Raw genomic sequence first — 16,802 nt, 5'->3', positions numbered from 1 at the left:
ACCGAATTCTACTTCTGCCAGGAAGTCACCGCTGCCTACAACACCATTGAGTTTTACCAACTCTCTCTCAGAGCTTTCCCTGGAACCAGGTACACGCTCCTCGAGGGCCTACTTCATTCCAGCCTCTGGGCTGCTTCAAGAGATTATAGTGTGAGTGCTACCATCCAGGCTCTGTTCCTGAACAACTCACTATATTCAGTTTCTCTACAGCTCAGCCATCCTGGGATAGCTGTTCCAGTGCCTGAGGGACTACAGCCCAGCCGGGCTCTTCCAACTCACTACTGCCACCTCTTGTGGTTCACTATACAGTTTAATAAAAGATTTAGTGCATGTCTGTCTTCCAACTCTGAGCCTGACCAGTGGCCCCTCTTGGGATCTTCCCCCGGGGGCGTGGTCATCTGCCACCGGCCCAAGGATCCACCCACAATTATCACAAATAATAACAAGGGGATGCCCCAATAACAGCGCAACCCCTTGTGAGTCGGTTTATGAGGGGCCTACTACAACTTAAGCCCCCTCTACGGCCACCAGTTAGTGAATGGGACCTAAATGTAGTACTTACAAGACTCATGCGTTCCCCATTTGAGCCTTTGCACTCCTGTGATGTTAAATTTCTTACATGGAAAGTTCTTTTCCTAGTAGCCATTACATCTGCTTGAAGGGTCGGTGAGTTACAAGCCCTTGTCACATACTCACCCTATACAAGTTTCCTCCATGACCGAGTGGTCCTCCGTACTCACCTTAAATTCCTTCCCAAGGTGGTAACCGTCTTTCACCTAAATTAGTCTATAGTCTTGTCCACTTTTTTCCGAAGGTCTCACTCTCACCAGGGTGAGAGAGTTTTACACACCTTAGACTGTAAATGTGCACTTGCATTTTACCTAGACTACACTGCAGTCCATAGGAAATCCATCCAACTCTGTTTCTTTCGATAAAAACAAACCAGGAGTTGCAGTGGGCAAACAAACTCTCTCCAACTGGCTAGCAGACTGTATCGAATTCTGCTATGAAGAAAGCAGGCCTTCCCCTTCAGGGATGAGAGAAGGTACACTCAGTAAGAGCCATGGCAACTTCAGTAGCACACTATCACTCAGTACCGATTGCTGAGATCTGTAAAGCTGCAACATGGAGCTCTCTTCACACATTTGCAGCACATTATTGCCTAGACATGAAGGATGTCAAGACTCTGCCTTTGGCCAATCCGTCTTGAAGAACTTATTTCCAGTATAATCCCAACTCCTTCCATATCCATCTGTGTGATTTTCAGGCTGCCTTATTTTTCCTATCAGTACACCAGGTGTTGTGCCTGTTGCACAAATTGTATGCTGTTGGTCCAAATTAAATATGTCAGCCTGTAGCTTGCTAATCACCCACATGTGAGGACTATCATTCTGCTTGTCCTGGGAGAAAGCAGAGTTACTTACCTGTAATAGATGTTCTCCCAGGACAGCAGGATGTAGTCCTCACGCAACCCACCCGCCACCCCGCGGAGTTGGGTCTGAAGCCGTTTTATTATTTTATTTTTCGCTTGCACCTTTTGCTAAAAACGAGACTGAAGGGAGACCCCTGTGGCCACAGGGATTATGGCATGCTGGGCATGCTCAGTGTGCCAGTCAAAGTTCTAGAAACTTTGACAAACGTTTCTGTGACAGGGCTCCATCTGTTAACGTCACCCACATGTGAGGACTACATCCTGCTGTCCTGGGAGAACACCTGTTACATGTTAGCAACTCTGCTGTTTTTGGGTACTTGCCAGGTTCTTATGCCCTGGATTGGCCACTGTTGGAAACAGGATGCTGGGCTTGATGGACCCTTGGTCTGACTCAGTATGGCAATTTCTTATGTTCTTATTTGGTGCCCCAGGACAGGGGTTCCCAACCTTTTTGGGAGCATGGACCCCTTTTCAGCCTCCAAAATTTTTGTGGACACCCACATGCTTCTCTTTTATTTTTATTTGCAGTAATATGCCATATATAGAAAAGTTAACAATGTAATAGCAAAGAAATAATATATGCACCCCAGATTCATTCAGAATATATAAAACTTATTAAATAATGCTTACTGATATAAACAGAATATATAAGTAATTGCAAAGCATAACAGTAAATGTGCAAGAACGTACTTATATTCAATAACTTGTGGTGTAACTACAGGCAGATGGATCTGTCTGGATCTGGACCAACTGAGGAGAATGGACTGGGAGAAAGAGAGAGAAAGACAGGCTGGCGGAGATGGGCCGATGGAGGGAGAGAGAGAGACTGACTGGCAAGAAAGGGACTGGTGGAGGGAGAGTAAGACTGGTGAAAATGGACTGGTAGAGAGAGAAAAAATTGGTGGGGATGGACTGATGGAGAGAGATAGAGATTGGTGGGGAAAGCGAGAGAGACTGGTGAGGATGGACTGGTGGAGGGAGACTGAGACAGAGACAGACTGGCAGGGGTTGGCTGGTGGAGTGTGAGAGAGAAAGATAGTACTTGGTAAGGATGCACTGGTGGAGGGAGACAGAGTTACTAGAGAGACTGGACTGATGGAATGAGAGAGGAGGACTGGTTGGGATAGACTGTAGAGCAAAGACAGATAGAGAAAGACAGGTGAGAAAGAGGGAAGGAGAGATTTTTGAGGCAGTTCCGTATTTCCCTCCCAACTCCCCCCGCCCCCGCAAATGTTTTGGGGTTTTTTTGTTTTTTTTTAATTATTATGATTTTTAAAGAAAATTACCTGTGACAGGGAAACCACTCTGTTTAATTTTGGTGGGAATTCAATGGCTCTCTCCACAGCTGCCTGTTACCAAATTCCATACATGCAGAGTCAAGACACCCTCATTCATAAAACAAGAGCCTCTGCTACTAACAGTTTACACCATTGTTGCAAAGTGCAGGGCATGCATCTCAGTGGCATCGCCAGACAGAAGAACCTTCTAAGCAACAAAAGAATCTCTGGCCAGTAAAATTACTGCTAAAATTATTCAAGAGCATCAATAAAAAATTCTTCTAAATAGGAGTGGGGCAAATCCCAATATAAAACCTGCACCTTACATTCTACAATACCCTGCGTTCACAGACATTCCCTCAACAAAGTGTGCAGAGAAGAACAAGGACATTTTCCCCTATAACTCACCATAAAAACATAATAATCAAATTCTGATAACGCCTCAATAACAGCAATACAAACTCCATCCACTACCAGGAACATTGTATAATACAAAATCCTCCAAAAAATGTACTTAGAGCCTATAGAAAACTTGCCATCCCATAATACTGCCAGATTCAAACAGTAAGAGCCTTACCTATGAAAAGGCAGCATTGTGAATATTACACCAGGCCCTAAAACACCAGTACAACTCCTTATTAGGAAAACAGAACAAATTAGGCTGCTATAGATCCCTATTTAAAAACTACATGCTAGCAGAATACCTTGCCTAATCCTTATTTAGAAACTACATGCTAGCAGAATACCTTACTTAAGTCATACATACAGAACAAAGACAGATGCTCTCCAAATATAGAATACAAAGTCTTAATACAAATGTGCAGACAAAAACTGAATTGGAAACTGCAAGAAGACAGACTCTGTATGCACTGTGACAATGGGAAAAACAGAAACATTACCAATACAATAATACAATCAAGAAATATAAAATAATAAAAGCAAAACCATATTAATAAAAGAATATTTTAAAATTGACACATACAACATCCAGTAATTTAAAACTCATTTAAATTATTTTTAAATTTCCCAATCAACAATAAAATATTTCAAAACATCAGACACATCAAATAACAGCCAACAATAAAAGTAAAAAAAAAAATTTTTAATTCCCCACTCTCAATAACTGGGACTTTTTGATTTCAAGTCACCCTGAAATTGCTGTGAATTAGTAGGATTGGGGAGAGGGGTGCACAAACTTTCTTCTCTCATACATGTACATATGCACACATTCTCACTCAAACACACAAACTCCTTCTGTTTCTTTCATACACATACATACATGCTTCCTCTCTGTCATACATACATGGTGTCTCTCACACACAGTCTTACATTTATCTCTCATAAACACAGGCTCTCTCTCGTTCATATTGACACACACACACGCATATATACATGCTCTCGCACGCACATACATGCTCACACAAACCACATATACTCCCTCTCTCTCTCTCATACACACACACCCCCTCACGCACATACATACATACACATTCCCTCTCTTATACACACGTTCTCTCACACACAAGCGTTCCCTCTCTCTCATACACTCATGCTTTTGCACACAAAGGCTCCCTCTCATACACATACACACACAGACACACACACAGATATATAAGCTCCCTCTCTCTAATTCGCACAGGCTTACATGCTCACACCCCCCCTCTCACCCAGGCCACTCCCTCTGTTTGTCCTGGAATCTACATGGGGAGAAGGGTCCAGCGGTCTCCTCACTCAGGTTGCCAGCAGGATCAGGTGAGCCAGCAGGCCTGCTGCTTCCTGCATTCCTTGGCTGACAGCAGGATTGGATGAGCTGGCGGCTCTGCAGCCTCCTACATTTCTCAGCCAGTGGGTTCAGGTGAGCCTGCAGCCTTCAGTCACCAATGGGATGAGATTCACTGGTGGCCTGTTGAGCCTTCTCTTTCGCGGCCACTGTAGAATGGGGTCTGTCAGGCCTCTTTTTAGCACGGGTTTTCGCTGTCCCCCTGTTATGGTCTGGCAGACCCCAGGTTGGGAACCACTGCTCTAGGCGAACTTTTGACATGCACCTTCCACCCCCAGCTTACCTATTGGTGACAGCTCCAGGATAGTGCTCTCTTCTTCGGCAGTATTGGCTCTCCCCCTCTGGGTCTTGTACTGGTGGGATTTTGCTGCTCCCCAAATTTTGGTGCTTTAGGCAACCAGCTAGTTAGCCTAATGGAAGCACCAGCCCTTTATATAGACTTGTGCTTTCTCCTGCACTTGTATATAGCAGAACTTGGTCAGTTTTGATGGGTTCATATGTGTCCCTGGCCCTGTTTCTTTTTATTTTAAAAGTTTGAAGAGAGACTGGTGGGGCTTTCATTGTTGCCCTAGCTCTTCTTTTGGCCATATCAGTATTTTCCATGTCCACACTGCCTTCTCTGTGGAGGTTAGTGTTCCTCACAATTTTGGTTAATGTAGAGCCTTGGGCTCGAAAAGGTTGGAAAACATTTTTTTAAGTGGAAAACAAGATTCAGAAGCTTTACTGGACATAGAACGATGAATCTTGAAAACTCTCAACAGAATCACATTGAACAATCACATTGAACAATTGAACAATCACATTGAACAATTGCTTGTTCACCATTGAAGAGGGTCATGAATTACAAACCATTATGTTAAATCAGTTTTACCAGTTTATTCCAGATGAAAGGATGGAGTGGAGTGCAGGTCCAGTGCATAATGTACCTACCAGCCCAGCAATAGACCCAGTAAGTCATAGATCCTGCAAGATCTGATCTGTCATAAAACATAAGGTACGATTAACAGTGTCTGCCACACATTCTATTGCCCTTACAGCTATACTAATCATGAAAATCCCACCTGCTGTTGTGCTCTGTAAGTCTCTCTGCCACCTCAAACTCTTACTCAAATCCTCCATACTATGTGATGATGGTGGTTCCCCTTGCCATTATTTTGGTGCGCTATCACCTCAACCGGAAAAAACAGTGCTAAATCTATCTGGACTGTAAAACATGAGGCAGGCAGACAAAAATTGCCAGACAGAATAATCCCTTCTCAAACCTGTCCTGGTGATACCAGAGCCACTTTAGTTTTCAAGATAACCACAATGAATATACATGATATACATTTGCATACATTGAAGACATTTTGAATATAATCTTGTGCATATTTATTGTGGTTATTTTGAAAATCCAGGTATCTTTAAGGTTGTTATATCCCTGGGAGTACCAAGCTGGAGACTATTATTTGGCCTTTTGAAACTTCCATCCACACCTGCTTTTTACCTATCCTTTTATCTAATGTTCCCTCGCCCTTATAGCTGTTGGAGGCAGAAGGAGGAATATTTTGTGAGCTGACCCCTTTTCAGAGGAAGATTGAAGAGACTCCTACTTTTCACCTTGCTGCTGCCAGCAGTTGTCCCAGACCTATATATTTTACTGGAAGGATATATCCTAGGATTTGGCAGACTTAATAATAAGATTTAGGGATCATAGGGAGAGTAATGTTGGTGAGTTCATGGATACAGGAAATGATCTCTTTCCAATAGCTTTAGATGATTAGGAAATGATTTGCTAATTTAACTATTAACTGAATCATCTAAAAATAATTGCTAGTAATGCTGCTTTTAGTATAGATTAATTATATCTAAAGGTAATTCTGTTTGATTGTATTGCTACACATTTCCTGTCGAATCCAGGAATTGCTTCAGAATATGTTAGTTTATTTTGAGTTTGTGATTTTGTTGGGCCTCCTATTCTTTGTTTTACCCATATCTGTAGACTATATCATAAATATCTTTTGAACATTATGTTAGATATATAATGAGCTGGTATGAAGTCCTAGATGAACCTCCAGAACCCCTAGCTGGTATATGTATAAACTGATACACGCCTCAATATTGCATTCTTAATGCAAACATAACTGTAATAATGCAGTCTCACTAAATGGTATTGCTGTTAATTGGAGTTAAGCACAAGAATATTGGAGGATCAGTTATAAAGGCTAAACAGTGCCCTAGGAAAAACCTTTATTTTTATGTTCCAAAATATTTGAGGACCAGTTTGTTCTTATATTAAGAAATACATATTTGAATGTTAAGCACAAGGGATTTATTTTAATGTTCTTTTCTAATCCTAGATTGGAATGCCGATTTCAGGCGTGATTCTTTGTGACAAAAAATGAATCACAGAGCCATATTTTTCTGGGCATTTGGAAAGAAGCTTAGGGTAGCAGATCTGTTTGGTAATAAAACTGCAGCAAATAAAAAGCACAGGAAACCATTCATCTGTCTCTTATTAGCAGCTGGAATGTGTTTTTTGATTTGTGATTCGTTTGTCTGTTAGGAGCAAAAACGTCTGCTAAGGAGAGCTTAGCTCACGCTGTAAAGAGCAAACACCCCTGTGCTTTGAAGAAATGGTACTTCCTGCTTTCACAAACAGTCATGTGCATAGTTTAGCAAGGCCTGATGCCTCTGGAGCTTTCTTTTTCTATACAGCACCGCTGTATTGCAGCCTTTTATAGAACTGTGAATCCTCTGACCTCATTGTGAACAAAAGGAATTAGGCAGAAATCTCTTGATCAGGTTTTGGACAGGAAGGGCAGGCAATCGTGGTGGTGAATATTTTTTGATTCTTCCAGAAATCAAGCAGAAGATTGAGCTGCTGATGTCAGTTAACTCTGAGAAGTCGTCCTCTTCAGAAAGGTACAGCTACATCTCTTGCATGAACAATTAATGGTGTAGCATTGCTAACCCGCTATCCCCTTCCTCCAGTATAGGACCTTTTTTGTCACGTTTGCTAACGTTGTTCTTGCACTGCATGTTGGTTCGTACTGTATTGAATCTGTTTTAAAGCTTTGTCTTTATGCAAAGGACTTGTACGTTTATTTGAAATAAGCACAAACAGCTGCAGCATGTAAATGCTTTACAGCATAATGCTGGTGTGAGTATGTTGCTATTGAAGGCTGTTTTGTTTGTTTTTCTGTTTCTTGAATAGCAAATGCATTTTTTGGGGGGAATGTCAGTTTCAAAGAATGGCTATCTTAGCATTTTAAAGCTAGCAGTTTCACTGAATTGAATGTGGCTCAGTGGACATGAAAATTTGGTTGTGTTTATGTCTGCTGTAGAAAGGGAGTGTCCTTTGCAAATAGCTAAGGAATTGCAAACCCCCAGATTAGTCACATTCTGTGAGATGGATGTGATGCTTCTTCAAGTCTCTGCTAGGAAATGGAACAGCCACTGCCTGCACTAATGGTTTGTGCCTGCAGGTAAGGATAAAATGACTCAGAAGTGGTTTCAAAACAATGCATCTACCTAATCATCACATTTATAACCTGTTCAATCAAACCTCTGGAAAAAAATATTTGTCTTTCTAAAGAAATCCATAATTAATTTTCCAAGGATGTTTTCCTTACCCCTAGTCTGCTGTTTTGCTTGGAATGGAATTCTTGATGGAAATGGGAACTGACTTGCAGAATGAAGGCAGCAAAACAACAAGAAATTAGAAAAAATATATCAGACTCTGTCTATGTGTTTGGTTTTTAGGTTTGGCGAATCAGTTTGGATGTGTATTTGCGACCTATTAACAAGCTACTGCTCATCATTTAAGAAGGACTTTTTATAACCGTATCTAGAAATGGTCATTTTTAAAAGGAGCAATTCCATCCTGTGATCTTTAATAAGTGATAGTAGATGAGAATAATTAAAACAGGATGTCTGTAGATTTGAACAGGTACCTGAAAGGAATACTGAGGTAATTTTTTTTTTTTTTAAACTAAGTGCTGTGTGGAACATAATAGCTTGAAAAACAAAACAAGCACTTACATTGAATTTCTTAGTATGAGCAAGGAGAGACATATGCTAGTAGACCATATTATAATGCCTTTTTGCATTTGTGACAGAAATACCAAAACAGCAGTTTAAAATAGAGAAAATTTGGGGGAATTTTTTTGTCAGCAAAATGAGCTGAATTTTAAAAGGTGTCAAAACAGATGAGGCATATATATATATAGAGAGAAATATATTTGCCTTTTTCTTTGCACAGAATAGCTGATGGTTAAGGCCTTTCTTGTTTGATCTGACAAGAAAATACCCTATGGTGATATACCAGTAAAATGGAGGTAATAAGGGGGGAAGGAGGGGTGTATGGCAGAGGGGTGAGAGAGGGGTGGCAATGGTGATGCTGGGGCTTCTGTTTGTTGGAATTGCTTTATGATGATGGAGAAAATCCACTTGTTAGCAATTACTTCTTTGTATTCAGAAGAACAGGATCCAGTGGAAGCTGTTTGTTGATCATGTATTAAATCTTTGTAAAGACGTAAGTACTCATGATTAGAGGAGAAGGAGGGTTTTCATGAATCGATTTAAAGGGAAAATAAGGTTATAGTTAGATTACGTAGTGGCTCTTACTGTGGTCATGTTTTTTCTTTGAAAGGCATTTTATAGAAACATTGCAAATAATATATTCATGCATTTTACACTACTGTCTTATTAGTGTGGGGTTTTTTTATGGATCAAATTTTTACTTCAGGATTATTCTTAAGCAAACATTGGTAGCAGAATTGCAGCTGTTCTGTAGTTAGTAGGCTTAAAAGATATTTTATTTTGATAGCAAACAGAGTTGAGGTAAATCCCTTAAGGTGTACAGTTTGTGTAAATATATGTAAATTCTTCACTTATATTGCTCACTTATACTTCTGTTGAGTTTGATGCCTGAATATATTTCCCATGGGGAAGGGAACGGTGTCCAGTAGGGGCTTATACAACTTGAAGTCTAAGAAGACTTACCCTATTGAGAGCAATTTTTTCTGGGGTAATAATTTTCTTTTATTTTATATGACTGATAACATGTATTTGTTTCCTGGTGCCTTTTATAAGATATTCCGTACCAAACTCGCTTTCAGGTTCAGTGCAGGGACCAGAGTACTTCATCATAGCTTAGCCTGCTGCTTTACAGTTGCAGGGATTCATGGTTTAAAATGTCAAGATTTTGACACATTCAGCTATTACAAACCCTGATATTTTTCTGAGCAGATCTCAGCAGGAAAAACAGCCTGAGTGGCACTGTTGTTTCCTGTTGTCATCTTGCAGGTCATAAGTAGGGTTTTGTTTTTTTTTCATTTTAATTTTTAAGGTGATATGAAAGTATTTCAGAAGGCAAACATCTGGCACTGTGTGTATTTTCCCTTCATTCTGTTCTTGAAAAACTACAAAAGGAATTTTTTTTAAAGGTAGCTTTTTGAAATGACCCTATTATATATTTCTAGAATAAACAAATTATCATGTGTAAGTAAAGCAGGCATTTAAATTGCCAATTTGTGTTATTTAATTAAATGTTTTCTCAAATGGGTAGTTAAAATATTTCTGCATGATTAGTGTTGAGGAACACTTGTGGTTGTGCTCTGTTCCATTTTAAAGTGGAAAATCCAGTTCATCCCACCACTGTCATTAAGAAGTCCATTTATTGTGAAAATAACAACAATGCATGTTTACCATGATCATACATATCTTGTTGTAGTCTTTTTTTTTTTTTTTTTTCCTTTACTTGTTGCCAAGGACACTTAAAATATTGAACAGTTACTAGAGTACTGCTTATCTTCATGTGAAATTGATTTTCAATTTATTTCATTATAAGCTATTACTGTGAAAATGAATGTGATGTCACACAAAACTGATGAGAACTTAAGAGCAGCAGAAAAATCATCAATTTAGTATAGAGCATGTGAAACATAAATACAATGTTAGAGCTTGACTGCGTATTACATTTGCCAAATGTGTGCCTTTAAATGAGTAGCTGTTTAAAAATAGGTTTTCAAGATATGAATGGAAGTCCGGTTTGTGTTAAAATATGAAAATATACAAGTGGTAATCTCACAGATGGTATTTGATGTAGAATATTTTATTCAGAACTTTGTGGCACAATAAAAATAGATGCTTTTTTGGATATATATTTTTAATTCACATTAAGCAGATATCCCTGAGCTCTTCTTTTTTTCTTTTAGGGCTCTTGGTTATTAATGGCCTGTTTTATGGTTGGATGTTGTCTTGGTGCTTTCATACTCTTGCATGATTGAATAAGCTCTGAGGAAAAAACAGGGAGAAAATTTAACCTGAAAAGGATGGCCTTTTTGTAAGAGAGAGCTCTGCTGAGCATGGGCTGTCAGCATATATTTATTCACTACTTGAATAAGATACCTTCATGATCAACTTGGGACATTTAATAGAAATCAGAAAGTTTTCTGATGATAGATATATCGCTGATGGATAACACATATATGCATGTGTATACTTTTATATACTATACTAATTTACTACAGATTTTTTGCTTAGTTATGAAAAATGTCAGCATGTGTATTTGTAGGAATATGGATGAAAGGACAGCTTGGTTGTGTTGACCTCATGGAGCACACTAGTCAGCAATGGTTGCTGCTGCACACATATAAACATATTACCAAACCGACCAGGCTGAATAACAAACTATTTCCTGTTCTTCTGGTCTGGTTGGTTGTCACTCTGGTCCAAAGTATAGTTGAATATCGTTGACTCTCTCTATCCTCGTTCATTGTAATTTCCTTTCTCAGTTAATTGTGAACCGACATGATGTGTCCTACGAATGCCGGTATATAAAAATTGTTAAATAAATAAATAAATATGTAGGAGCGTTTCATGTCTAATTAAGGTACATTGTAGGATGATCCTGCTATTCTGACCTATAATATGCTACTCAGTATGGTCAATATTGAATTTTTATTTGTCCATTTGAAAATAGTTTAGTGAAATTGTCTGTTTAAAGTTGATAACACTGGATAATGTTGCTTGCTCCTATTTTGAAGCAATTCTTAAATTGGCAACTGTGTTTATTAAAATGTGTCTCTACATGTTAAAGCTGTAAGCAGAAGGGAATTAGTTGCTTTGATATTTGCTTTTGTGTCACTTTAAGGTAGATTAAAAAAAAAAAAACGGGCGTCTTTGCATGCACGGTTCCCGGTGTGCGCACATTTTATAACTTGCGAGCATCGGCGGTATGCATTTTATAAAATACGATTCCCACGCGTACATGTGTACCAGATTTTAATGACTGCACACGCATGTGTGGGCAGGTGGCCTCTCCTGCACGCAATTGGGGGGATTTAAAAAAAAATATGTGCGGCGACGCGAGTAGGGTTTTCCCTCCCAGTCCGCTCAAATTGAGGAATGCACTGGGAAGGAACTTCCCTATTCCCCTAACTACCCTTTTCCATCTCCTCCCCGACCCCTATCCTGTACCTAGCTAGCCCAAATTCTTTTGTTTTATTACTTACTGCTCCTTCCCAACAGAAGTAACTTTGTCACGCCAGCCGGCGCACACTTCCCCGGGACAGGGCCTAAAGGCTGCTGACCCAGTCGGCCCCCTCCTCACCCAGACCCCCGCCCCCCAGCCTGGCCTTTTTGATGGCGTGGCACTTTTCCGCTTACCAGGCGATGCGCGCGTCCGGGCTGTTTCTAAAATGCACTTGGCACGCGCACGGCCCGGCCACGTGCATATCCCCTGGATTTTACACGCATGGGCTTTTAAAAATTCAGGCTCGTTGAGTATAAGTTATATTTAATACTAAATTAAAATTGCTTGCATAAATTCTTTTTGACTTTAGAAGCCTTATGAACGGGGGCACAGTCCTCAGCCTTAAAGAACAGAGGCGCCCGTGAAGCAAACTCATATTATTAGAAGGGAGATATTATCATCTAGTGTCCCTACGAAAGTAAGCCATCATCTGGAATATGATAATTCTATCCTGGATCTTTAGATCAATAAATGTCTTGGTTCTCCTGTACTTATGTAATTGTGTAATGTCTTATGTCCCTCTGGGTAATTAAGATCTTCTCAGGAGATCATATTGAAATTATCTTGGCGAGGGACTTCAAATATTTAGATACATATAAATGGACTATCTCATGAGTTGGTCCTTTTTTGTGGAATTCGCTGCCTAGGGAGTTGAGGGTTTTGAAGGATTATCTAATCATTAGAAAACATATTAAAACCTGGTTATTTACTGCAGCATTTAACTGATTGAGATAATTTGTCTTGTGACCTACTATGGAAGATGATTATATATTGGTTGAGATATTTCTGTGATCAGAATGATTTATTATTTTTGTTTGCTATGATATGGATTATGAATATGGTATATATGTTTTATGTATTTTAATTCCTTAAATATGTTTTTAAGTAATTATTCTGAATGTATGATTTTATAGTTTAATGTTTTGAATAACAAAGTTATTTCTGATTTGTTTTGGTTTTTATTTTTTTTTTTAATTGTTTTTTATGTTCAAGAACCTTGTTTTCAGTTTTTATTTTATTTTTCCTGGAAATTTATCAGTGTTCATTACAAGAACACCAAAAATTATATTTACCCAGAAAAATGTAATTTTTCCCACTGATTTCTCCCATTTTTGTTCTTGTCATAATAAACACAGATAAATTCCCAGGAAAAATAAAATAAAAAACTGAAAATGAAAGTCCCTATTTCTATTGTACATAATGAACTTTTGCCTTGGTTCTTGAAAGAGGGGTGAATCATAAGTAAGAACAAATAAATAAAATCATTCAATATTGAGACTGGCCAAGCAAGAGAAAGCAAGCTGTTTGAACTCATTTTGCAGATCAACACAGAAATTAAGACTATTTTAAATTTAACATGATGATGTGAACATTTATATGATGCCTAATATCCTTGTTTGATTCAGAAATATGCACATGGCTATGATAACCTTCTTTATGTGAATTACTGTTTACAGAAGTTTTAAGTAAAGGAGGTTAAAATTGAAGGCATTGATGATCGCAGATACTAACCAGGGGCAGGACAGTTTTAAGAATGCTTGATGACATTACAATGTGCTCTGTTCTTCTCGAGGTTTCAGCTGAATTGAACTAGCCTATTTCCCTGTAGGAAACATGGGTAAAAACAAAAAGGGATTATGCAGTTTGGGGGGCATTTAAAAAGAGTGAGCCAAGAGTTATTAGGTTCTCTACAATCAGAGACAGAAATTTGATTAACATTGGATAAATGGTTCAAAAGTTTATAGGGGGAGCAGCCAGACATGATCTTATAAGATCAGTTTCTCTATAGAAGACTACGGTAAAAATGTTATTCAGTTGATTCATATGATTAGAAAACATAATTTCCTAGCGTGTAGCAGATGAACTCAGGACCAATGGGTATAGTGTACTCCTGATAGCAGTTGGAGACTGAGTCAGATTTCAATCTGATGTCAGCACTACATATACCCGTGCAGGAAGCTCTGCTCTTCAGTATTTCTCCGTCTCCTTAGCAGTTTGGGACTCTACACACGCTTACACAGCGTTAGACGTAATCCAGACCAAAGAAGAAAGAAAACCTTACCTTTACAAGACAAGCCCCGCTCTCCTACGGTGATCCCTAAGGGTCCCTCCCCCAGTTGAGAATTCCTGAGGTGATTTCCAAGATCCCTCAGAGGTAAGCCTTGGTCCAGTAGCCGGTTCCTGGCGTGGACTTAACCCCTAGGAACGGGAGTGACTGAGAGGCAGCGGGTGCAATACCGAGCGCGGCGGTGAAGGTATTCCCCTCTCTCCCCGCAGCCGGAGACCACCTGGCATGAGACCGGAAAGCGCAGAGACAAGGTAAGGTAGAAAACTTTATTTAAGTCTCCAGTCTCCGAGGCTCGGTGAGCCCCACAGATCGCCATCTGGCGTCTGTCCCATCGGGTTGAGCAGCCCCGTCCAGGCTAGGCCCCGATCCGGCGCGAGGGTCCTTCCACATGGAGATCCTTCGGGGGGTCGCCATCTTGCCCGCGTGGTCGTCGGCGCCATTTCCCCCCCCCCCTTGATTGCCATCTTGTCCGCACAACTAAGCTGTGCACACAGCGGAAAGCCGGGCGCTCAAACTACTTGTGCGCACAGCGGCGCGCACATCGGTGCCGTGCGCACAGCGGCGCGTGCATTGGTGCCAGGCGCACAAATTAGCCTGTGCGCACAGCAGCACGTGCATCTCGCCAAGTGCAGGCCTACACGCACAACTTGCAAGCAGTGTCGGTGCACCCGGATCGCACAAAGAAGCCTCCTGGCGCGTGCACATACGCGCATAGACTAGTTTGGAACCACTCCATGCGCACAAATCATGGCACCGCCAGCCAAGAAATCCAAGGGACAAGTCCTCTGCCCAGCCTACCACTTCAGAGCTGCGCAACACGAAGTGGCCTCTGCCCAGTGCCTACAGTGTGAAGAGGCTCTGGGGGAACCAAGACAAGGCCCCCCTCAGCCAGTAGAGGAATCCGGCTCCACCAGTGACAGTACACCGGACCTCTCTATCCCCGGCTCTGGCCCTCCTCAGATGGGCTCCTCTGGGAACATCGCTGGATTCAATATGGACCCAGGAACCTTTTCCTGGGTGGAATTCTTCAAAGGGCTGCAAACCTTCGTCCAGGCACAATCTGTGCCACCTGTGGCACAGCCTCAGTTACCACCAGAAGAACAAAACCTTCCAGGCCCCTCTCGTCCTCCCCGAGACGTGCCTCCGCCCCGAGACGTGCATCCCCCGGGCAAAAGCTTCCCCTTAGGGGACACAGACACCTCGGAGGAAGAGCCAAATTCCCTGGAGGAAGGGGAAATCCCTCCAGGGACGGAACCATGCCGAACCATGATGCGTTTCTTCTCCAAAGACGAGCTATCAGACCTCGTGTCTCTTGAGCCTGAAGACACTGGCCATCCCAGCAACAAGCTCCGCAGCGGAACCAAAGACGAACCCGGTTTTGGTCGGGCTTTGTCGGGCCTCATGCCATTTCCCAATGCTGCAGGCCATACAACAACTGATTGACCTGGAATGGAATGCCCCAGAAGCCAGCTTCAAAGGAGGATGGGCCCTAGAAGCCCTATACCTCCTGGAACCTTCAGCCAAAAGAACTGGGGTTCCCCAAAGTGGATGCCATGGTCTGTGCGGTCTCAAAGTGCACCACCATTCCAGTCGAAGGAGGAGCTGCACTCAAGGATGTCCAGGACAGCCGTCAGGAATCCATCCTTAAACAGTCATTTGACATCGCAGCTATGTCCCTGCAGATCGCTGCCTGCTGCGCCGTGGTGACACGTGCCTGCTTGTCGCTGTCCAGGGATGCAACCACGTCTGTCGAAATATTAGAACCAGCGATATCTTTCCTCACGGATGCGACCTCCGATCTGGTGCTCACCTTAGCCAGGGGCGTCTCATCCATAGTGGCAGCCAGTAGGCAACTCTGGCTCTGAAGTTGGTCAGCCGATGCAACTTCCAAGACGAAACTCACGAGAATGCCTTTTAAAGGTGTCCTCCTGTTCGGAAGCGAACTGGAGAAGTTAGCTGACAAATGGGGCAAATCCCCAGTACCTCTGTTACCGGAGGACAGGAACAAAAGAAACCAACGCCCCTCTCCCTGAAGATCCAAGGGCAGAGGATCCCAGCGTTTCCGACCATACAAAAACACATACCAAGCACCTTGCCCTGCAGGCAGGGGCCAGTCCTTTCAGAACAGACACAACAAGAGAGGAGCCGGCTCAGGTCCAGGCCCCAGCCGCACCCCACAATGAGAATCAACAGACCCATCCACAGGCAGAATCCATAGGGGGCAGGCTTGCCCTATTCTACCAAAGATGGGTCGAGATAACGGACAAGTGGGTCCTAACCATCATTCGAGAGGGATACTACCTGGACTTCCACAGTACCCCACCAAACAAATTTGTGAAATCACCGTGCCATGCCCCCTCCAAGAGGACAGTGATGGAAACCACACTGACAAAACTACTCAACCTAAGGGCGATAACACCGGTGCCCACGCACCAACAAAATACTGGGCACTATTCCATCTATTTTATCGTCCCCAAGAAAGAGGGAGCGTTCCGGCCCATCCTGGACCTCAAGTCTGTCAATCGCCACCTGAGGGTTCCTCACTTCCACTCGGTCATAAGGGCGGGCAGTACAGCCGGGAGAATTCCTGACCTCTCTGGATCTGTTAGAAGCCTATCTCCACATTCCAGTCCATCACGACCATCAGCGCTTTCTACGATTCGCAATACTGGACCATCACTACCAGTTCCGGGCGCTACCCTTCGGACTAGCTACTGCCCCTCGGA

The 16,802-nt window shown here is 41.9% G+C and overlaps 1 protein-coding gene across 10 annotated transcripts in view; it reads left to right on the top strand.

Moving 5' to 3' along the window:
• The window catches only part of SRPK2 (SRSF protein kinase 2), a 424,006-nt gene that overhangs the window by 107,355 nt on the left and 299,849 nt on the right, over positions 1-16,802 (top strand). For 4 of the 10 annotated variants that reach the window (XM_029615033.1, XM_029615032.1, XM_029615030.1 and 1 more), the window contains one exon: positions 7,330-7,393. The exons of 4 other annotated variants lie outside the window; for them this stretch is intronic. In XM_029615033.1, the coding sequence (XP_029470893.1) occupies positions 7,356-7,393 (38 nt within the window). In that variant the 5' untranslated portion in view covers positions 7,330-7,355. Of the gene's footprint in view, positions 1-7,134; positions 7,394-7,828; positions 7,957-16,802 lie in introns of those variants that run through there. 2 more of the 10 variants (XM_029615029.1, XM_029615028.1) reach the window with 2 other exon arrangements.

This window comes from Rhinatrema bivittatum, chromosome 9 (assembly GCF_901001135.1).
Source record: "Rhinatrema bivittatum chromosome 9, aRhiBiv1.1, whole genome shotgun sequence".
NCBI lineage: Eukaryota > Metazoa > Chordata > Amphibia > Gymnophiona > Rhinatrematidae > Rhinatrema > Rhinatrema bivittatum.
The sequence above is the reverse complement of the archived record's forward strand: the minus strand, read 5'-3'. Positions and strand labels throughout refer to the sequence as shown.